This window comes from Oenanthe melanoleuca, chromosome 3, assembly GCF_029582105.1.
Source record: "Oenanthe melanoleuca isolate GR-GAL-2019-014 chromosome 3, OMel1.0, whole genome shotgun sequence".
NCBI classification, from domain to species: Eukaryota; Metazoa; Chordata; class Aves; order Passeriformes; family Muscicapidae; genus Oenanthe; species Oenanthe melanoleuca.
Window position 1 is genome coordinate 34,036,778 of NC_079336.1, and position 22,474 is coordinate 34,059,251.

A 22,474-nucleotide genomic window follows, 5' to 3' on the forward strand; every position below is an offset into this window, starting at 1 on the left:
TTTCTAGTTGCTTTTGCTTTGCCAAGACTTTCTCAATGCACCAGTGACCCAATTTTTAAAAGTAAAAATATTGTGATGCAACCATGATCCCAAGCCTTGGCAGTGTGAGGTTCATGTTTGGACTTGATGATCCTAGGGGTCTTTTCCAACCTAAATGATTCCATGATTCTGTGACATGCTCACTTTATCCCCTAAGGATGTTTTCAAACCACAGATGTGAAGAAGGAAAATTGCCCAAGTAACGAGAATCTGAGATTAGGTCATATGGAAAACTGATCCTCTGAAATAGGCAGGGACCTTTATACAGCATTTAGTGGGCTTTCTCAACCCTTCCTTTCATATGTGGATGAGCAGCAGTGGGAGCACTTTAATGTGATTCATAGGCAGTGGCACGGCTGAGCCTGCTCTCTCTGCACAGCATCGATGAATCCCTCCTGGACCACTTCATCATCCTCCCCCTACACCCATCAACTCTGTCCCCACTGGCACTGGCCTAAACTAGACTAACTCTTTGTTTGTCTCAAATCTTTGATTACATTCACAACCCCCAATAACTAATTTAGGTCATCAATGCTGCTGGCGCCACTATTTTAATTCGTATTCCTCTCTTCTGTTCTTTTGTGTTTTGTTTTTCTGAAGTATATGGGTTTGTCTTAATGTGACATCTTTGAGCTAACATGCATCTGAGGAAGGCAAAAGGAATTTATTGCATTTTAGCTAATACGGAGGAAAGGGGAAATTGCCTACATAATGAAACAGGAGATGCAGTTTTAACTGTCATTTCTCTCGTCTCCATAGTACCGGATACACAAATATAAAATATATGATTTACCTCCTCCTTCAAACATATCAACGTACAATTAAAACCCACAAAGCTTGACAACCTGTTGTCAAGTTGTTTAAGCAGTTGTTTCAGAATCTGACAGACAAACTTATAAACAAAACGTAGAGCACCAGATCGTGGGATGAGGCAGCATCATCACGTGGCTTCCTCAGTTATCTCAAAATTTGGAAAACAAAAAAGCAGAGGAATACTTTTTCTCCTTGAATAAATAACAGTTTAATTACATTATAGAAATAAAATATGATATGGTAGGAATACACTGGAAATCTTACAGAAATACTATTCTGCTACTGGTAAGTAAATGGTCAAAGCTACTTTTCATGACAATCTGAACAGTACTTGTGTACAAACTATTATACAGGTTGCTAATGAAAAATATTGCAACAGTTGCAAGAATGTTACCAGCTCAAACAAACATCTAATGATACAATATTCTTCTAAGAGGAAGTAATAATGTTAGATTTACAGACAATAAAGAGTTATGTTCTCCACTTTGAAACACTGGAAATAAAAACCTCAGGTAATCCGATTTCTTTACCTCATATTATCACAAGGAAAAATTTTCTTTTCACTGTGAAACAGCATCCCAAGAGACCCTGTAAACAGTTTATTCAAAGGTAGTATTTGAGATGTCACAGCAACTTCAACAATTTTCCTAATCCACAATTACAGACTTTTTAGGCCACTGCTTGTACAGATGACTTTTTTTTTTTTTTCACTTATTTACATACATTCAGCCCAAAAACAGCAGGTAGAACGCGCTGTCTATCTCACAATAGACACACTAAAATTTTCATCAAAAGGCCAGTGCAAGATGTGGATAGTGACTGCACAGCACTGAGGAGATCGTATCATACAAATGTACAATTAGACTGTCGAGAATCCAACTCTGCACACGTGTGACATAGATGGTTGTCTCGGTAGATACATGACACTCAGAGTTGGAACATAGACACGTAACTGCAGCTAGCGCTGGTGGGTGGATGGTGATGGTGGTGATGATGATGATGGTGTGGGTGGCTGTGGAACACAGTATCGTTTGGCTGTGCTATCACTGAGTGAAGGTAGCCAACTGCAAATTAGGAATAACTGAAGCTGAAGTATAAGTACAGCTTATCTTGGAACGGCAGCAGATTTCTCTAATGAAAGAATAGCTCTACTTAGTGTGCAACATGTAAGGAAATTGTTGCCAACTCTTTAATAAATGGTTCTAAGTGAACCGATGCAGTTCCCAGAGCTTTAGAAAAACTCATTATGCAAATGAGGATACTGATGATAGACGATAACATTTCACAGGATGCTATTTCTTATTATATCAGTAAGCACCAAGTTAAGTGCCAAGACAGCCCCATTGTCCCATGATTTATCGTAAAATTTAGAACTTGAATGCACAACAAAATTCCACAAAGTTTGCATTTAATTCACAAGAAGACAGTTTCAAAAATGGCTCTTAAAATTCCCTTAACATTTCAAATGGGCTTTCCCCCACTCCTCCAAAAGGACTGCTTTAGGATGGACTAGCCTAGAAATAAGAAAGATCTCTCAGGAGGACTTGACATCCTCTGGGAATCCTCTGCAATCCACTGGTTTTGGCTGACTGCAGAGGGCCCCTTGAGAGCGTGGTGCCCTGTCCCATCACACAGGTAGAGTGTGTGATGCAGGGGAGGTGGGTGGAGGAGGAAAGTATCCTGTCTCTTCCAGCTGTTGCTCAGCACCTCACCTGCTCCAATCTTATCTTTAAAACATGCCTCGCCAAGCCTAAACCTGGAGCCACTTGCACCCCCACAGAGCCACTGGCTGAAAGGGGCTGGGTGTTGGTTCAGCTGGCTGCTCTGATCTGCACTAAGGGAGCCAGACACCCAGGGCTGCTGCCCCCTCTCTTCCTACCTGAGCACAAGTATGGGTGGCAGGGCAATGTGGATTTGGCCCCACTCGCCCTGTGCCACGGAGGAAGTCACCCTTGTTGCAGTAAGTGCCAGGCAGTTAAAGGACTAAGCCACATTTTCAGCTATATTGGCAGAAATCAGCCAGAAGGGTGAGGAAACAGTCTGAAAAAGCAAAGCAGCAGAGGAGACAATCCCAGACCTCATGACTCAGAACAGAATCACAGAATATCCATGCCTCAAAGACTATCTGGTAGCATGCTCCTTGTGATGACCCAGGCTGAAGAAACTGTCCCACCATGGAAGAGAGTCACTATTTTCCTTCAGTAACTTCTTCCTGGTAGTGTCAAACCTTGTCAGTGGTTCTAGAGAGATGCATCTCATTGAAAGCTATCAGATTTGAATACTCACACCCTTAAAACAAACCACCTTTACTCCTGGCTTTCTCAGTCTTCAGGAACACCATCAACAGCTGCAGCATTTGTCAGTGCAGGCTCATCCCATGCTCTCTGCCTCCCATTTCCTTTTATTCTCAAGTGCAACTGAAAGGTTGCTTCCTCTATCACATGGATACAACATCTCAGTGTGGATCGAGATGTTCTTAATACGGTACCTTCACCAGTAATCAATTGGAAGAACTCAATTTTAGAAACAGAATTCGTGTGCAAAGCGTGCAACAAGAAATACAGTTACATTTGGTCATAGTGTCCTATCTTAGCTATGCTACCATGACTCACACTGGTTAGTATACTTACACACACACACGCACACACACGTACACACAGAGAGATATTTATTTATATACACGCTCACAAAATAAGAAAATGTCTAAGTCTGACAATATTTCCTCCTCTTCTAGTGAAGACAAGAGTTTGGCATCTCAGGCTCTGAATCTGCTTAGACCTGGGATACAGGAATGTGACACACTTCAAGTATACGTTGACTGCACAGTGATAACATCGCACATTGAGTCTGACACATGCTGTCTTCAGTGGTCCAACACCAGCACATGGCTTAAAACAAGATGCCCATTAAAGGAGACAATATCCTGGACCTCTGCTTTTCAGTGTTCGTATTCACGCAATGCCCATGAGCAGGGCAGTAGTCTGTGCAACCACAAAAAATCCTTCTGTATAAATGCAGTGGTATTTAAGTCTGAACCAGTGCATTCCTTTCTCACATTCCTCCTCTATTCCTCTGTTGCTGTTAGTCTCATATGCATGTGAAAGTAAAAGGTAGTGGGGAAATAATTTTAGTAGAAGAACACAAAGCCTCTCCTCTAAGTCCACAGAAGACCACTAAAAGTGTAGAATTTCCAAAATATCTCATAGGAATTCTTCAAATACAGTAAGTGTTTTCAATGGGGTTTACATATCACGTTTCACGTTATTTCCACGGAATTCTACCTTATCACTTTGTTTAATCAGACAAATATCAATAACACATAATAAAACAGCACACAATTCACGGGACACGACACGTTTTACAAAACCTCTAAACTCAGCACTGCTGCTTTTGGAAAAAATCAGAAACTCCTATTACTTACAGACATGAAATACATTTCACATTGAAATGAACAGCATGATTACAAGGCTTTTTTTCTTATTTGATGGTATTGGTTTAGGACGCGTTATTTTTTGATTAGGTTTCACAATTCTTCTTCACACCCCCAAAGGAACGATTGCTAATCTGGTATTTTCTCTGTGCTCTTTCAGGAAACATTATTATTCAGTAAACACCTTTTTAGAAAAACTTGTGAAAATTTAGCTAGAATCCCTAATTGTAAAACCTGAAGAACTGGCTGATGGTAATGCTCTTAACACAATCATTGCTCAGCTTACAATGACAAACCAAAAAATATTACAGGAGGGTACAAACACGTTAAGCCATGGGTTTGGTTTTCTCTGTTGTTGATTTTTTAAATTTTTATTTTTTTTTAAACTTAAACTCCTTTTCTCACAACGCTGAGAAGTCTCTGACTTACAACGCTTCAGCAGTTGTGTCTGTGGAGACAGACATGGTAACTTTGGCAATCTTAACTGTGCTCTTAATGCAGCTCTCGGCAGCCCTGTGCACGTTGCCCGCGTTGTTGGCGTGTTTGTGCTGGCAGTCAGACTCCATGCTGTTATCCAGCGGCTGCGCCGTGCCTTCGCAGGTGGGGAACATGCTGCGGAAGGCGTGTCGCAAGTCCTTGCTCCGCAGAGCGTAGATGATGGGATTCACTGTTGAATTCAGCAAACAGAGCATGCTACAGAAGGCAAAGATAGTCTTGATGAGCTTGTTCATTTTCCCAAAGACATCGTACACCATGATGGCGAGGAGAGGGCCCCAGCATATGATTAAAACAACTAGGATAAGGACCAAGGTTTTGGCTAACCTGATGTCCATACGAGTTTGATCAGGCCTAGTGATCTGTACCTTACCATCCTCCGTCGACTGAATGATGATGCTTTTCTGCGTGCCTCGCTGCAACATGCGAACAGCGTGGCTGTGAGCCTTCCACAGAATGTACATGTAGGCATAGACAATGAACAACAAGAGGACGCTGGTGACCCCGATCCAGAACATCAGGTAGGTCTCGTCGATGAGAGGGAATATGTCCGAACAAACAGAATTGAGCTTTTTGCAGTTCCAGCCGAGCAGAGGAAGAACGGCTATTACGATGGCGATGGTCCACATCACACAAAATGCTACGACAGCCTTTGGTCGGGTAACAATCCTCTTATAAGCTAGCGGCCTGTGTATGGAGATGTACCGGTCTATTGCCGTGAGAAAAAGGCTGCCTACAGAGGCGGTGAAGGAGGCTGTAACTCCACCCAGTTTGAACAAGAAGACGTTGGGGCTATCCTTCCGGTGGAAAACATGGAAATCCACAAAACTGTAGACAAAAATCACGCTGCCCAGGAGGTCGGCCACGGCCAGGCTGCCGATGAAATGGTAGGAGGGTCTACACCGGAGGCTTCGGGAGTGGAGGATGACACACAGGACGAGCAGGTTCTCTAGGACTGTGAAGGTGCCCAGGGTGAGCGACAGCACGGCAATGGCCAGCTGCTGGCTGGGGTTCAGGATCATAAAACACTCCATATCCATAAAGTTCTCCCCGCACTGTATATTCTCCTCATTATCCTTAAAAGTGGACAGGGACTTGTTGTAAAACTCTGTGATGTTGACCTGCTCTGACGGAATAATGCTCAACAGGGAATCATCTCCTCCAGTCATTTTTTCTTGGAAAGGATCACCCCTGAAGGAAGAGAGAGGGAACTTCTGGGGGTAGTACCCCAGCTTGGATGCCATGTCGCCTTTCATGTCTTCGTACTGGATATCGTTGGAGCCCACATAAAGGAGATCCGTCGTGATTGTTCGGAAAGTTGTGTCTGCGAGGCCATCTAGAATTGACTTCATAACCCCAGCCTTGTTGGTTTCACAGATACTTGGGGGATGAAATAATGCATCAGAGGAAATCCTACACGGGGAAAAGATCAGACTTCATTAATATAAACAGGGAGACAAACTCCGCGGACAACTTAGCTGAACTGTGTCAAACAAAATCAACCCTTCTCTGGTATTCAGTGCAGGTCTAGCTTTGCCACTGTGGGAAATCAGGGTGGGTTGATCACTTAGAAAGAAATCACCTGGATTTCACTAAAACTGAATTACACTAAGAAGTGACGTGAAAAACAGAGGCACAGGGAATTGAGTATTTCACAGGAAAGCAATTTTCATTTCTCATCAAAACCTTCTGAGATGCTCCACCAGAAAGATATTTTTCTCAGCTTCTGACTACAAAGTACCTTGCAGACCAATACTCCCTGGGCTTGCTTCATTTAGATAATACCAAGTGCCACTGCAGGAACAGCACTAGACTGAGTCACCACCTCCATTGTTTTTTTTTCAAAAGGCACTGAGGGTTATAAAAATTGACAACATAGAGGCAGCAGGGACAGAGCCGTGCACTCCAGATTTCACAGTAAACCCAGCATGCCTGTATATTCTTATTTTCCTGCTATAGCAATCTGACGTCTATTAACATCCTGAATTTGCTACTGTAAATTTATTAGCAAGGTATTTGATCAATAAATACATAGCTTCATCACACTCATATTCAAAGATTACTCTATTCCTTCCTTCTGCTAAGCAAACTAAGGCACTGGGATGTTTGAGCAATATGAGGGAGGTGGGTTACCCAGCAGTTACCCAGCTCTGTCCAGTTTCAGAAAAGGTGGCCAGCTGTGTTAAGTAGTTAACAGAATCAGTGATCTGCTTTGTACACACTGGAAGCCTCGGGGCAGCTCAAGTTTGCCTAGATAAACATGGCACCAAGTTTAAGCAGTGGCCAAAATTCCAGGCAAAAGAGATACTGCTTCTGCAACAAGCACCTGTAATGTAACTTGTACCCCGAGGACACCCTCAAAAACATTCTGTCCCCTCCAAAACTGGGGGACCCAGCAGAAGGTTCCCAAGTAGCCAGTGGTCTCTGAGATCTGTCAGGTACAGCCTTTGCTCATGGATGGTGACTAGTTGTGGGGAACAACTCCTGTCAGGAGAAGACTCCACCAGCACCTGAGCATACATCAACATGGAAGAAAGGTCTTACAGCTCCTGTTATGCTGTACTCCTTTATATTACTTTGCCAACAGAAAATGCCTTGAATATGGATTGGCCATCTGCTTTAGGGCCCTCTTCCACCACCTCAGTGGATGAGAGTGGCCTGAATACAAATAAGAGCCACAAATATTGCTACAAATATTCTACATCTGCTATGGGACATCTCGATGATTAATCAGCAATAGGAGCAAACCAAGCTTCTTCTTGCTTTTAGTATGGAGGAAATTGTTGCACTCAAGAAATCCTAGATGCCAATAGATAGGCTTGTACTGACTCAACCTCCTCACTTTACACACCTGACAATAAATGCTCAGAAAGGCTACCTGAGTTTATCTGCCAAAATCAGAGCACTGATCACTTCAACTCCTAAAAAGAACAGTAGGTACCACTGTTCTCTTTTCCCATGAAAACTATAGGAAAGAAGAAAAGAATGCCTCTCTACAACAATAGCAGTACTTAAAAATATGTGAAATCATGAGCATTTCCAAAGAAGCAGAGATCATTTGGCTGATGATATATTTATACTGCCCTTATGTGAACATTCAAGACTTTTTCCGTAGCTCTTCAAAGTTTTGCCTTTTATTAAGCAGACCTGGGCACTGAGTACTAAAGGGAATATATGAACTTAGACCTTCAGAAGACACTGCAACTCCAAATACTACAAAAATGCCTGAGTACAAACAACCCTTACAGGATAGTTGCAACATACAAAATATACTGGCTGAGTCAGGTTTTGCAGACACAGTTTGCTCAGCAAATAACAATTATTAGACAGACAGACAGTATTAAGGAATTTAATTTTGAGGGCGTGAGAAGTGAGGGAGGGAAATGTCACTGAAGCATACATTAAAAATTATCAGCAATCATCTAATATGGAAGGTACTTTTCTGTTTTATAGCTGTTCCTAGAGAATGTGCAGATGTTATACATTGCAAAGATGACTCTGCTAACAAATCTGCTTTGGGAGAAGTCTGGCAACATTAAGCTTGGCATTTAAACACCATTTTAAAACCAGAACTGAAGAATGTGTTAGTAATTTGAAAACTACCCAAAAACATTAAATAAAAAAGTAGTTCTATAAATATGTAAAGATTGCTGTGGTATCCTCTGCTATTCAAGCTTATTTTTGACAGAAGAAAGAGAACCATTTTAATGAGTAAAGCCACAGCCCCATGTCGAGAAGATTATGTCTGAGGAAAGCTTCATAAATTGTATTCAACTGAGCACTTCTGCTAGACAGACAAACAAATTGTTATGAGGTAGCTGGTCCCTGCTGGAGTCATGTCAAGTACAGACTTCCTCAGAATTAGGTGCCAGGCAACCCCTACCTTTATTTGAAATACAAATGAAAGAACATGAGTTCTCGTGTGCTCTTTTGAAGGTGGCAGTGTGTTATGTGACAATATCACTATGCATGCATATGCTATGCTAACAACACGGTTAATGGGATCAGGAGAGGCAAGTCTTACTTTGAATGTCAATGATTTTTTTTTTCCCTTTGTATTTTTACATTGAGATTATTACAGTAATTTTTACCTTATTGTCTCTGCAAAGAGAGTTTTCTCTGAGAGTACTTGGGAGTTCATTAGTAGTGTAGTTTAGGCTTTGGGGGATGCTGCTAACATTAATTTTGGTTTTGTATGCTGCTGGGAATATCCTAATTGGAAATTTCTAGCAGTATGTGTGCATGCACCTATTCAAGTTGCAGTTGATTTTTATTAAAGTTGCAGTAAAACAACCATTTGCCTGATCTGGAATTACACTTTACAGGAAATTCATTTATTTTAATTTAGATACTAGCTTATCCCAGTATAAGCTCACTACTAAAATGTACTGAAGAGATCAGGGAGGTTTTCCATGGCTGCTGAAAACAAGACACCCTATACCATGCAGCCACACTGCTCTTTGCAGCTGGCTTAAACACAATCCAAACACATCCTGCCCAAGAGCCACGACCACCTCCACATGAAACACTCCAGGAGCCCCCCTGGCTTCTCAGAGCTTCCATAGAGCAGTGTCCCCCACACAGGTTTGTGCTCTCTCCATGGGGCTGGAGTGACAGCTGTGTGCTGCAGAAAGTTCCACTCATGGGCAGAATGGCAGTAAGGGAGAGCCTTCCTGCTCTGCCAAGAACTCTCCTGCCCTGCCAAAATCCACTCTTCCAACTTCTTTGAGTTTTCAAAGCTCTCAGCTTCATTCCTTCCATAAATGAGCTCTACTACCTCACTCATTTTAAAACAGCTTTTAGAAGACTGAAACATTGATTAAATATGAAGAAGAGGCTGCACCAACACCGGAACTCAAAACTTTTGATGCATTTCCACAACCGCATGCAGCGATTCACAGCAAAGTACTGTGAATTATGATTGCAGATAAGAATTAAATAACAGAGAAAAACTCCAGGATCTTTTATGTTGAAGAGCAGGCCAGAACAGGCACAGTTGAGCACCACTTTGGACCTTTCTCCCAGCATCCAGCAGCTGCTGATGGGCACTGCCAGACCAGCTGTGCGAAGTGACTGCCACTAGATGGAGTGGCTTTGACAAACGACAGGCTTAGCTGTCTGCAGTGACATGTGTTACACGTCCCTCAGCCCTATTCCCTGCCTGCTTTATCAGGCATCAAACACACCAGGTGATAACCATCACCTGAAGGTTGAAGACACAACTTTGTAAGGCTCTGCCTCCAAAGAGAAAGGATTAGTGAAGAGTTGAGGGGGCAAACTTACTAGTGCCCTCCACTGTGTGGTTACATGTAGCCCTAAAAGATGCTTGGATATCAAAATAGAAACACACTTCAGGAAAAATAAAAAATATATAGTACATAAGAGTCTGGTAACTCATCATCAAGGACAACAGGGAGAATCACACCTCCTCTGGACTTCTTGTTGGTCCACAGGACCAGTTCACTTGGGGAACAAGAACATGATTTCATTAAAATGCTATTACCTATCTTCTGCTTCTCTGGGGTAGAAGGAGAGCTGGAAAGTTTTTATCATTGTCCACAAAAAGAGCTGAATTTGTTACAATTTTCAAACCAGGATGATTGATAAAGCAATTTTAATAGCCTGAATAGAACAAGTGAGTATTTATGCTCTTCCTCGGAAAGTAATTATGAGCAATACAATGATGATACTGATAGCTGCAAAAATGTTGACATTGCAAGAAAAGGAATCAAAACAAGAAAGGGAAATCCACAATCAAACATTTCTGGCTTCCATTTTAGAAAATATTTTGATGTCCGTGTCTGTACATTTCTTCTATGATAATAATAGTCAATTAAGAACAGGCTAAAGGACAAGTAGGAAAAATTAAAACAATTTCTGAATGCATAAAAATACATAAATGCACTCTCCTTATTTATACCTTATAGGGTTATAAGTCATTCAGAGAAGGGCATTATCTTCTGATAAGTTTGCATAGTGCCCAAAACACTGTGACTCCTCCCAAACTGGGTCCACAAAATACTAGCACAGGAGAAACAGCAGTAATTTACACTAGTATGCAGTCAGCTGTAAAAGTATGAGAGAAATTAGATCTACCATGGTAACTGTTGGCCTCTAGAAATTAGAACTGTCCTATAAAATGAGAATTTATATGGCTAATAATTACCTTATCCCATATGGTGATGGACAATACAGCTTCGAGGACAGAACAAGGTTTCCAAGCCTTGGAGAAAGAAATGTGCAGACTGAGAAATGGCACTCTCAGACTCAGTAACACCAAGTAAGGAAAAAACACATGTTGAGAAGAATGCCAAGGCAATGTTACCCCTATCCTATTTACTGGTTTACTACTCCCATCTCCAAAACTGTGCTACTCCTAGGCTAAAAATGGCAAATATGCTGTCACTCCTAATTCAGGAAAACTTGCACTCATTTCAGTCAGAATTTTCTCAGAGTGAGGGATGGGGAAAGAGCACAGACGCTAGGAGAGATGCAAATAAGAGATGTTATCTTCTAGATACAGCAAAGCACTATTGGATATGGGGTAAACTAGGGCATGCAAGTAATGAAACCAATTTTGCTCTTATGTAACATGATCATATCTTTGACAAGTTGAACCTTAATTAGCAAGAAGGCACAGCTACATGGTTATTTGTGTTAATGAACATACCGTTTGCACACCAGCAGAGTAAGGAGTGGACTGTTCCAATTTGTGGGCAAATGGCTCCTATGTGACACCCCCCAGTATCCAGCATCTGACAACCTGAGCAAAAACAAAACAAGGGAAAACAGGGTGTTAATCAGCAATGGACAGTATTTTTATAAGGAATATTTCCTCCCTCCGAAGTTGGCAAGATGTGTGTACCAGTTTTAGCACAGGTGATTTGCAGGTACAGAGAAAAGGAGGCTGCATCCTACATCCCAAACAGCCATGTATATACATGTGTCTAATACCATAGAGGTTCAAAAGCAAGGCTGAAGTCCTGCTCCTTCCGGTGCAGGGGAAGGACCAAAACTTTGCTCTCTGTGAGCCAGGTGAGCATGCTGGCAACCTCTACATCCTGCTGCCCATCTCTAACTGCTCGAGCTGTTCCATGCTGGATTGAGAGCTAAACATCCAGAAATAGAGACACCAACTGATATTCCAAGAGGTGGAGTGCATGCCTGATGAGAGGCTTAGCTTGAAGCCTTTTCTCTGAATTAAGCAAACCAAGGATGCACTGCCTGCATCCCACACAGATGCAGAGGAGGAAGAGTGGGGGTAGCTGCCCTGTCTGCCTGTGAAAAATCTCTAGAACTCCTGAGGTCACCCAAAACTCCTCAGCTTGTAAAAAACAGCCCCTTATAAACACATGTCCTACCAAGTCATAGACCAGATGAAGTACTGAAGTCACAAACCAGCAAGGGGACCATCAGGGTCACATTAACAGGAAATTAGAGCTACCTGCTCTCCCCAGCTTTTGAGAGAAAGGACGGAAGGCAGAGGTGGTGATTGTAAGAATGTAGGATTAAAGATCTTTCACAGTTTACTTAGTATTATCCTAATTTCACCTAAAGTTAGAATTTTGAAAGAGGATGGGGAGTCTTGATGAAATATGAAAGACTCAGATGAAAGGAAACAGTGAAGCAATTGTGACCTGGTTGTTTACTTAAAATTAACTCCAGTTTAGGGACTTTTATAGGTTTCCCAATAAAAGATTTTCTATTCTTCTTTTCCAATAAAGCAGAATGAACAGATAATATGAAAAGTTTGATACAATGCTACAGTACTGACATTTTAAAGAAAATAGAAGAGAACTCATTAAGCTGGTTCATTTTGAACTCTCAAACATTTTCTTTTTCACAAAAGAGTTCATCTTGGATTTTAAAATTCCAACAGAAATCCTATCATTTCCAACCTCTTCTCAAGCCACTCTCTAATGCCAAAAGGTGCAGGCACTTCTTGCTGAGCATAATTTACAAATGTTAAGTGGGGACACAGAAGTCCAGCCAGGTGCAAAAGAGATAGGGGCTGAACACTCAAACTCCTGGAAGTACCTAGAAGAAATGGCAGCTTAGTACACAATGTAGTTTAAGGGAGAGAAGGCATTTGAAACAACAGAGCAGGACATTGGATGCTAAATGCTAAAGGTCTCCAGAAGAATGTAATGTCTGGAGAATCAAACTGGAGGAACATTTATTAGGAAGAAAAGAGACAGAGAGGGAGAGAACCACTTCTAGAAAATAGTTTCTATGCCATAGCCAGAGCAGAACACAGAAGGTCACAAATTTGTTGCAGCAAAAAATATTAGTGAACTTTATTAAAAGTGTAAGGTTTAGAGACAGAAAGACAGCAAACACATCAGGCTTCAGGGAGAATTCTCATAAACTGCACAGAGTGTATGTCTGCCTTCGCATCCCCCCACAACACACTGGCTGTAACAAGTTTTAATTAAAGAAATCATGAGATAGCAAGGAGATGCCTGAGAGCAATGGTAATGTGGGTTAAGTATATTGGTGTGGTAAGGATTGGTAGCAGAGAGGAAAGATTAACTATTGCTCTCATAGTGGGAATAAGACATCTCCAGGCGAGACAGGAGCAAATGGAGAAAGGTAAGAAAGGAAGACCCAAGTGGAAGTGCCTCAGTGAGAAAGAGCTACAGCTTTTAGAGAAAGAGAAGAATTGCCTTTGTGATAGGGTGGAAGAAAGCAGATCAGGTGAAGGAGAAAATTCACGAGAGAAAACCTCCCTCCTCTTCTGAGCTGTGCAAACTTCACAGACACCTCCATAAGCTGAAGGATACAGCTAGTGGGATTTTTCAGATCTCACCATAAAGAAAGAACAGATCCCCTGCTCGCTCTGCAGGCAATGACTTGCTCTTTTGAAAGTCCATGTCTGATCTGTATTCAAACGACGAAGGAAGATGCAAAGGGCTCTGAGAAGCCATCCTCAGTAAGGTCAGAGAAAAGGACAGCACTGTACACACTGACAGTGACCAGTGACAGTGACAGGGACCAGGCTGGGAACACTCAGGAGAGGTTAGCTGAGCAAATTTGGCCAGAGACATTAACAGAAATCAAACTGCTTAGGGAAAATGGCATACAGGATACAGACTTCAAAGGTGGAAATGAAGAGAGTGCTCAAATGGAGGCATTGAGTGACCCACACGCTGGATAAACACACCAAAAGTGAAAAAGAGGTTCACAGGCAGTGACAAAAAGTTGGTGCACAGAAAGGTAGCAACACATTGCAAAAAACCATCCCTTCTACATCAGTCTTCATGAGTCTGCTTCTCCTGCAGACTTTTTTAGGCCATCAAGTGTTGGCAGTGCTCAGAAGCTAGGATAAAAAGGCTTTTGGCAACTGCAATGTCCCGTGCCACTAGCATTAGCAAAGGACAAAAATACACACTCCCATTTAAAAAATGAAAATCATTCTTTCATTTCTGGAGCTGTCCAGCCTTTCCTAAGATTTAAATAAGCTCAGATAACTGTTTTCATAGTTACATTCACAATATAATGATATTCAAATATACTGCCTTCACACACACAAATAACTTGTGAAATTATTTGCCAGCATATTAAGCCACTACACCAGATTGCTTGGCAATGGTGTATGTCTTTGAAATATGCAGATGCTTTTCTTTTTTTAAAAAAAGGAGAGAGGGAGGGAAGAGGAGAAGTGAGAAAGAATTACAGTAGAATTTGATACCCAAGTAGCAGAACAACAAATTGTGGAGAGACTCCAACCAATATTACATCAGACTTGGAAAAATAGCTAAAATATACCAAGGGATGAGTTATGACTTTATATATATAGAGATACTTCTATGCATAAACTTACAAATAGACATAAACAAAAAAAAGCACATGCCTAGAGGAAGAACTTAAGTCTCACAAACCCTGCAGTATGTCATGCACAAAATCAAATTTCAAGTGCCAGAGTACATACGGACAAGCTACAAGTGAAGGTACAAAAAATATAGGCAAGATGACTGCTGAACATCCTTCTGAATTCCCTTATACACAGCCTTTTTGGCTAAAAGCAAGAACCTAAAACTGGTATATCTATCACTGAGAGCCTGTAAAAGTTATTTTGCATGTATATAGACATATGTCACCTGATATTGCAGGCACAGTCTGGAGTATTTCAGTACGTAGTCTAGACTTCAGTGCTGCATTCCTTAAAACAGAGGCACAACTGACTAAGAGCAGTGATTTGTGAGAGCATGTTTCACATACTCAACAGAACAGGAAGGTGGGAGCCCCCCAAGATCCTGAACACAAACTTCCTAAAATGCACAAAGATGGAAACTACTCCAATGAGGGCTGAAAGGCAACTGAGAGTACAGACCTGCTCCTGCTCAATACTTCGCAGTGAGTAAACACATCTTTCTTAAGAACATATAATTGCCATAAAGGAAGTTTACACAGGATGAGGTACCATTTGATGCCATCTAGCCTCAATCTACACAAACAATACAACATCTGAATTGTACAAAACACCCACTTTCACCAACAGTCCAAGGTATAAGAAGAGAACATCATACTAACATACATTGTAATGAAATACCTATTTTATCTGTAATTTGGATGTGGCCAGTTTCATCAAGAAAGGATGTTCCTACTGAAGAGAGGCAGAAGTGAGCTTGGGGTGTGCATCCTTGAAATGCCCCTGCATGAGGCACAAAGGGCAGAATAAAATGTGCTCCGACCTTATGCTGCAAACCCAATCATTTTTCATGGGCAACAATGGCACCTTCGGGAAAAAGGAAAAAAAAAAAAAAGTTCTTTCTAACGAGAAATTGATTTATAAGTCATTATAGCCATTTCAAAAGGACAGGTCATAGCTGGTTTCAGCAATCATTAACAAAGCCACACTTTCAATGGATGTGAGTTTTGGGGGGGAATCCTTATCCCACCAACAGCGATGGGATATGTACTTTTGGCAGCAGTACAGTGTCAGTCTAGAAATGAGACATACAGAGCAGTACTGGAAGACAGGTTGTCACATTTTTAACTTTCCTTTAATAACAAATGCTCTTGCTGTCTATTCTGGCACATTTGCAAGCTTGCTTTTAGGTACAAGGGACTTGCGCGCATTTCCACTGTAGATAAGAAAACAAGCGCAGCCTTGTTATGATTAAAAGGATCTATTTCCCTCTGCCTTCTCTCTTGTGTGTCCATCTGCATAGCTGCTTTGAACTTGGCCAAATCCCAGTGTTAGGGTCGCCCACAGTACGAATTTTAAATCACCAGCAGACTGTGAATTTGCTGCTAGTGAAGAGAAAAATCTCCAAATTCTCACCTAAATGGTCAATGAGTGGTTTTGTAGAACATTCATCATGTTACACAGCCTAAACTATTTGGGAAATTGCAGCAAAAAAAACCATTTACTGTTTCATGAGGACTGTCAGATAAAGACACAATAGACATCCAGAAAGAAATGAAGTGCAATCACCATTAAGAAAAAGGAATTCTGCAGATGCCTAGGTAGGTGACTATATGACTAGAGAGGTCACAAAGTTTGCACTTGAGAAGTTACAGTAATTTCTCTTTAAACCATGCAGAATTAGAGAAACTAGGTGAGCAGAAGACAGTGCATGAGACCTGCAGAATCAAGAATAGCAATGTATTCACAAAAATCTTGGGCAATACTAAATTAATATATGAGTTTGGATTCCTAGTCTCCTCACCTACCTCACCTCAACTCAATAGAAAAGAAAACCATGTCAGTTTTCCCTCTCTAGTGTGTAGCACTTTCAGTACCAAAACTCCCAGTGGGATAACAATCTGCAAGCATTTTGAGACAGTCACATTAAAGGCTGAAAGTCAAAAATGGCTTCAAAAAGGAAGAAAAAAAAAGTTATTTCTTTCTAAACTTCTGCTGCCCAATCAAAAACTTGTAATAGGGGAAGTTAAAGAAAGGCTTGCATTGGCTAAGACCTGTCAGTCCTACAACAGAGCATGAAAGCCTTTAACAGGGTCCTTTATGCAACTGAGCTCACATCACTCATCAAATAACAACAGCCAGGATCAAAGGCATCTACTGGCTCATCCTTGCACTACTATAACCTGCTTCCACCTTCCCCTTGAGTTTACAGGTATTTTGATTCCACTCCCGTGAGTTTAGGTATCACAGAATGGTCACCGAGCTAAATTCTCAGCAAATAAGTCAATTTTTTACCTAGCCAACTTTTTTTTTCCCCCCCTTCTGGCAATAGGTGCCTGCTGGCTCAGTCAAACAATTATTGCTTTTATGAATTCTGCTTTAAAATGGTTTTATTCAAATGATTCTGCCTCCTATTCCAAAGACCAACAGATAATAAAGCAAGGATGTTACTCGTTGCTACAAAACTAATTTTAACCTCAAGCAAATCAGGAATTACACATTCATCTTCTGAACTGTTTAAAGATGTTTCGTTCATTTCTTTTATGACTGATTTAATAAACTCTGCCCGCATAATAAATATTCCTACTATAGTCACACGGCTTTTTTTCTGTTCTTGAGAAAGAAAAACCCATGCCGGTGGTTGATATGAGGTATAATATGAAAATAATTAAGCACAGCCAAGTAATTTTTGCAATGCTGCACATTTTGTTATTAAACATCATATTCAGTATCGCTCTGATTCTTTGCCTTAACAGCAATGCCACCCCCAACAGAGAATGCCATATTCCTTTAAGAAAGGGTGAACAATAACAATGAAAACAACATGATACATCTAAGAAAAAAGGAAAAAAAATTACTACACCTTTAGTGGGTTAAAAAAGCTACACTGTTCTAGTTTGGTTTCTTTTTTTTTTTTTTTAACCCTAGTAAATACTCAAGGAGAATTTTGCTATCTGGCTCTATGTTATATACGTCCCTTTATCTTCTGAAAGAAAAAAACATGTGTTGAAACTCCTAATGTTATCATTTGCTGCCATACAGAAAATAATAGTGATGACAATTTTAGAGAAAGAAGGAAAACTATGGACATCATCTTCTGACACCATTTTACTTAATCAAACTGCAATCACAGTAATGAGCTCTCTCCTACCAAAGGCTTGGTACATACCTCATCCAGGGGTGTTCTCAATGGAGATTTGCAGACGTCTTTGAGACAAAAAGATGCCCACTTGAAATAAGCCCATCTGGTTACTCAAAATTATTTCTCAACAGATGAAGATTTCACATGACAAACGCTGCGTGAAGTTTATAAGGCTCACTCTTTCTCAGCTCTTTACCCACCCCCAGACTTCCAAATTTCAGACAAAAACAAACCAACCAACCAAGCAATAAACCCTACCGGGATATTCTGAGGATGCAGGACGACTAAGTGACATTTTTTTAACGGAACATCATTGCGCACAAAATTGCGAACCGCCTTTTATGTCGCTTACAGCCTCAAAGACAGAGTTTCGAGAGGAAAAGTGCACGGGAAAGCCGGGCTGAATGCCACCCGCTGTAAATCACCAGCGGGTCAGGACGAGAGGAAAAACCTCCGATGTCAGCTAAGGTCCTGTGGGAGCCCGGGAGGCTACCGGCTCGGCGCACAGAAGAATAGACGCGTGTTAACCATAACGCCACCAGCCGCCCGCACCCCGCTCCCCTCGGCCGCCGCTCCCCGCGCTCCGGCCGGGCTCGCCGAGCCGAGCTGCGCTCCGCGGATCACCCGCTTTTCCCGAGCGGCCCCCGGGCTATCCGCAACTCGCGGGGCCGTGCCCGGGGCAGAGCCGACACCCGCGCGGTGCCGTGGGGCGCGATCGCCGCGGGACGCAGCGGCGGATCGCGGGCAGGGATGCTCCGCCGGCAGCCGCCTCCCCTGCGCCCGCTCCGCCGTCGGGGCGGGCGGTGTCATTCCCCGAAAAGCCCCCTCCCACCCACGCCGCCAACAAACTTTGAGGGGGACGACGGGTCCCCGGCCCCCGAGCGGGGGGCACCCGCCGCCCTCCCTGCCCCCCCCCGCCCCGCGCCGTCCTTACCCTCCGCACGGCACCGGCCGCGTTCCCCGCCTGCTCCGGCCGCGCCGACCCCCGGCAGGGAGCGGGAGCGCCGCCCCACCCGGGCACCCCAGCACTGGGGAGCGCCGAGGAGGCGGTGCCGGTGAGGGGAAGGAGGAGGTGGGAGACTTCTCCCCCCGGCTGCCTCCCCTTCTTCGCTTCCCTCCCCTCGGCGCCTCCTCTCCGACCACCGCCGCCCTCGCTCGCCCGGCTCAGGCGGCGCGCCGGGCTCCGCCGCCCTGCCGCCGCCGCCGCTCCATGTGCCGCCCGCCCGCCCCCTCCTCCGCCGCCTCCGCCCGCCGCCGCCTCGGCGCGGGGAGGCAGCGCGGGAGCCGCCGGGCGCCCGGCGTGGCTCCGGCACACGCCGCCGCTGCGTCCCCCCCGCCTTCCGCCCCGCTCCGGTCCCATTTATGAAGCCCGGCGCCCATCACGTGTCAGTGTGTGCCTTTTGTCCCGGCCCTGGCAGCGCCGGGGCGGACAGGCGGCGCTGGCCAAACTTCGCCCCGGGGGAGGGACACGGGAACACCGGGGGACACCGCGGGGGCGGGCTGCGACAGCGGGTCGGTGTCGGGCCGCGCCCCACCCCGCGCCCCGCCGGCCGTGAGCCCCGTCGTGCCGGCGCTCCGCCGGGCGCTGGGGAGCGGGGCCGGGGGAGGCGGCGCGCCGGGCCCCAGCCAATGTGGCAGGCAGCGCCTCCTCCGGCCCGGGGGGGCGGGCGGCGCGTCCCCGCCGAGGGGACCCGGCCCGGCCTCGCCACCCGCCCGGGGACACCGGGGAGCGGTCCGCTCTCGCCCCGGGGCCGCGGAGGGACAGCGGGGACCGATCCTCTCTCGCTCCGTGGGCACAGCGGGGACCGACTCCGCTCTGCTCCCGGGGCCGCGGAGGGACATCGGGGACCGGCTCCGCTCGCTCACCCCGGGGGCACAGCGGGGCTCCGCTCTCGCCCCGGGGACAGCGGGGACCGACTCCGCTCTCGCCCCGGGGACAGCGGGGACCGGTTCGCTCTCTCCCCGGGGACACATCGGGGCTATTCTCTCGCCCCGGGGACAGCGGGGACCGGTTCGCTTTCTCCCCGGGGACACATCGGGGCTATTCTCTTGCCCCGGGGGCACAGCGGGGACCGGTCCGCTCTCGACCCGGGGGCACAGCGGGGCTATTCTCTCGCCCCGGGGACAGCGGGGACCGGCTCCGCTCTCGCCCCGGGGCCGCGCGGTTGGCGGGCGCACCCGGGGGGCTGCGGAGGTTGGCGGCTGTGGCTGCCTTCGCGGGGCGTCCTTTCCCCGTCCCAGTATTTGCTGTGGAACACCGCAGGGGTTTGACACAGTTTATTTCCCTTTTTCTCACTACCTCTGAGTCCCGCCTTCGGTGTTTTCGGGCTTACACGACAGCCGTCATGGCAGCCCTCAGAAGTGCTGGGGATTCCCTCGTCTCTGGGGCGAAATGGCTCCAAAGGTGGACAAGCATTGGGCATAACACTGGAACGCTGAGCTTTATTCAACAGCCAGCTCCTAAACACTGTGATATCTAGCTGGCTTTGATCGTGTGTTTCTGCCTCTGCAGTGTCATACATATGTATTTGTCTTCACACGAATTAATACTGAAACATGATAAATATTTATCATTTGACACAGTGTCTAAAGACATTAACTGGTCCATCTACCATTTACCTGAACTGGTACATCCATGCACGGGGGAGGAATATGTGATTGTCCTTGTTTATCAGGTTAAAAAACCACTCAATTCTTCACAAGTGATGGTTAAAGGTTTCGGGTGGCTGTATTTTTTGGGGTGTCCAGCTTAAGATGTGCCTGCCATCTCGCAGTGATTCTCCCTCCTGAAGGCTTTTCAGGCTGGGCTCCCAAGGTCTGAGACAACCCAAATCTCCAGGCTCCATCCACCAAAGTGCATCTGCCAAGGAGCATAGCCTCATTCTCACAATCCAATGTTTTCCCTGCATTGAGTCCCAGAGCGAGTCTGCAAGATGATAATTACTGACTATAATTTTTCAGCCGCTGGCTCTTTCTGATGGTAATCGTTAAATTAACAAGAAAGGAGATAATTTCAAATGGCACTCCCTGTGAGAAAAGTGGAAGGGGGGAAAAAAAAGCCAACTCATTTGTGCCCAGCTTGAGTTTCTAGTATTAGTCCGTCTATTTGGTCACTCGGAAGAGGTGGAATGTGAAAAGAACTTTACTTAGGACTGTGTTAAATCAGAGGACTAAGACTTTTTCTTTAATTTTTTGAGAGTGTTGAGTACTTTTGCTTTCAATGTGGACATACCAAGTTAAACTTCTCTTCCATGTTTGTGGAGGGACACATCCCCTTTGCAAGTCACATCAATGGACATTATCAGACAATGGCATGTGTTACTATTCATCCTACCTCCACATCCTGATTCTCATCCTGAGCTAAGCATTACTGCAGTCTCAGGATAATCCTTCTTTCCACCACTTCTGAACTTGGATGGTAGAGAAGGACATTGCGGGGTTGAACATGTATCCATGGCCACGTACTGAGGGTTTTTTCCCTCTCACAGTCCTGCAGAGTTGCTGCTGCCTGTTCAGCCTTCAACAGGAGACAAGATGTATGGGTAGCCAGAAGTGATTCAAGCAGCAAGTTCACAATCTTCATAACCATGGAGCACCCTGGGACCCCTAAAGCCTTGCACACCACAGCCCCTCTTCCAGGATCCTGCTTGCAATTTAGCAATTTTGCAAAGGGAAGGTCATTGCAATCCTGTGACACCTGTTCCCAGTGGAGCTGGTTTGAAAACCTTTGAAAAATGACTTTCCCCTGGAAAATGCAACCTTGTCAAAACTGAAATGCTTTGCAAACTTGTGTTGGTTGCACTGAAAATGTAATTTAAAAAAGAGTAAGTGGTGGAGGGATGTTCCAACAGTGTTGGAACATCTTATTATGACATTTCCAAGCTAAACGTTTCAATTTCTTCCTTCAAAATGAGTTTTGGTTTCAAAATATTTCCTTTCATATTATATATTGCAAAATAATACAAAAATTTGGAAAGCTGAGTTGCTTGTTACCATCAACCTGAAATTAATGTTCTCGACAGCTTTCTCTGGGTAAGAATTCTGCTATTGTGATTTGGAGCAAAATTTTAAACTGCAAACACCTAGTGAAATTATAATATCTCAATTTTGCTGGCCTCTCCACCACGTGATGGAATTCTAGAGCACAGCTGCCTTTTAAAGTACATGATTGACCACCCCAGGTACGATTTTCTCCTGATTTGGGCTGTCATAAAGTCGATTTTCTTCCTAGTAGCTGGTACACTGCTGTGTTTTGGATTTATTATGAGAATTGTGTTGATAACACAGCAATGTTTTGGTTGTTTCTATGCAGTGTTTACACTAAGTCAAGGGTTTTTTGGCTTCTCACCTGTGTGTAGACTGAGGGCAAAAAAAGCTGGGAGGACATGGAGCCAGGACATCTGACCTGAATTGGCCAAAGGGATATTCCTTGCTGTATGATGTCATGCTCATTTTGTAAGCTGGAGGGAAAGCTGCCTGGGGGTTACTGCTCAGAGACTGGCTGGGCATCAGTCAGCAGGTGGTCAGCAATTGCATTGTGTATCACTGGTTTTGTGTACTCTGATTGTATTGTCATTATTACTGCTGTTATTATTATGCATCACTTGTTTTGTAAATCCATTTCCCCCCCCTTCCTTTTCTGTCCTATTAAACTGTCTGTAGCTTGACCCATGAATTTTGCTTT

At 44.3% G+C, this 22,474-nt stretch overlaps 1 protein-coding gene across 3 annotated transcripts; it reads right to left on the reverse strand.

Annotated features, from left to right (window-relative positions):
• Positions 1-1,044: 1,044 nt before the first annotated feature.
• On the reverse strand, positions 1,045-18,961 carry CNR1 (cannabinoid receptor 1). Of its 3 annotated transcripts, XM_056488267.1 has the most exons (4): positions 18,725-18,961; positions 11,448-11,540; positions 10,944-11,000; positions 1,045-6,190 (listed from the first exon to the last, which is right to left on the reverse strand). In XM_056488267.1, exon 4 carries the CDS (start codon positions 6,127-6,129, stop codon positions 4,708-4,710), a length of 1,422 nt encoding a protein of 473 aa, XP_056344242.1. In that variant the 5' UTR covers positions 6,130-6,190; positions 10,944-11,000; positions 11,448-11,540; positions 18,725-18,961; the 3' UTR covers positions 1,045-4,707. The 3 variants fall into 3 exon arrangements, with proteins under 3 accessions (XP_056344242.1, XP_056344243.1, XP_056344241.1); XM_056488268.1 differs by lacking the exon at positions 10,944-11,000 and having other exon boundaries at positions 18,725-18,814; XM_056488266.1 differs by lacking the exons at positions 10,944-11,000; positions 18,725-18,961 and adding an exon at positions 17,818-18,525.
• Positions 18,962-22,474: the final 3,513 nt, after the last annotated feature.

Coding starts and splice junctions, on each gene's coding strand:
- CNR1 (XM_056488266.1), bottom strand. Junction 6,191..11,447: donor ACTCTGCTGGTGTGCAAACG/GTATGTTCATTA, acceptor TTCCCCGTGTAG/GATTTCCTCTGATGCATTAT.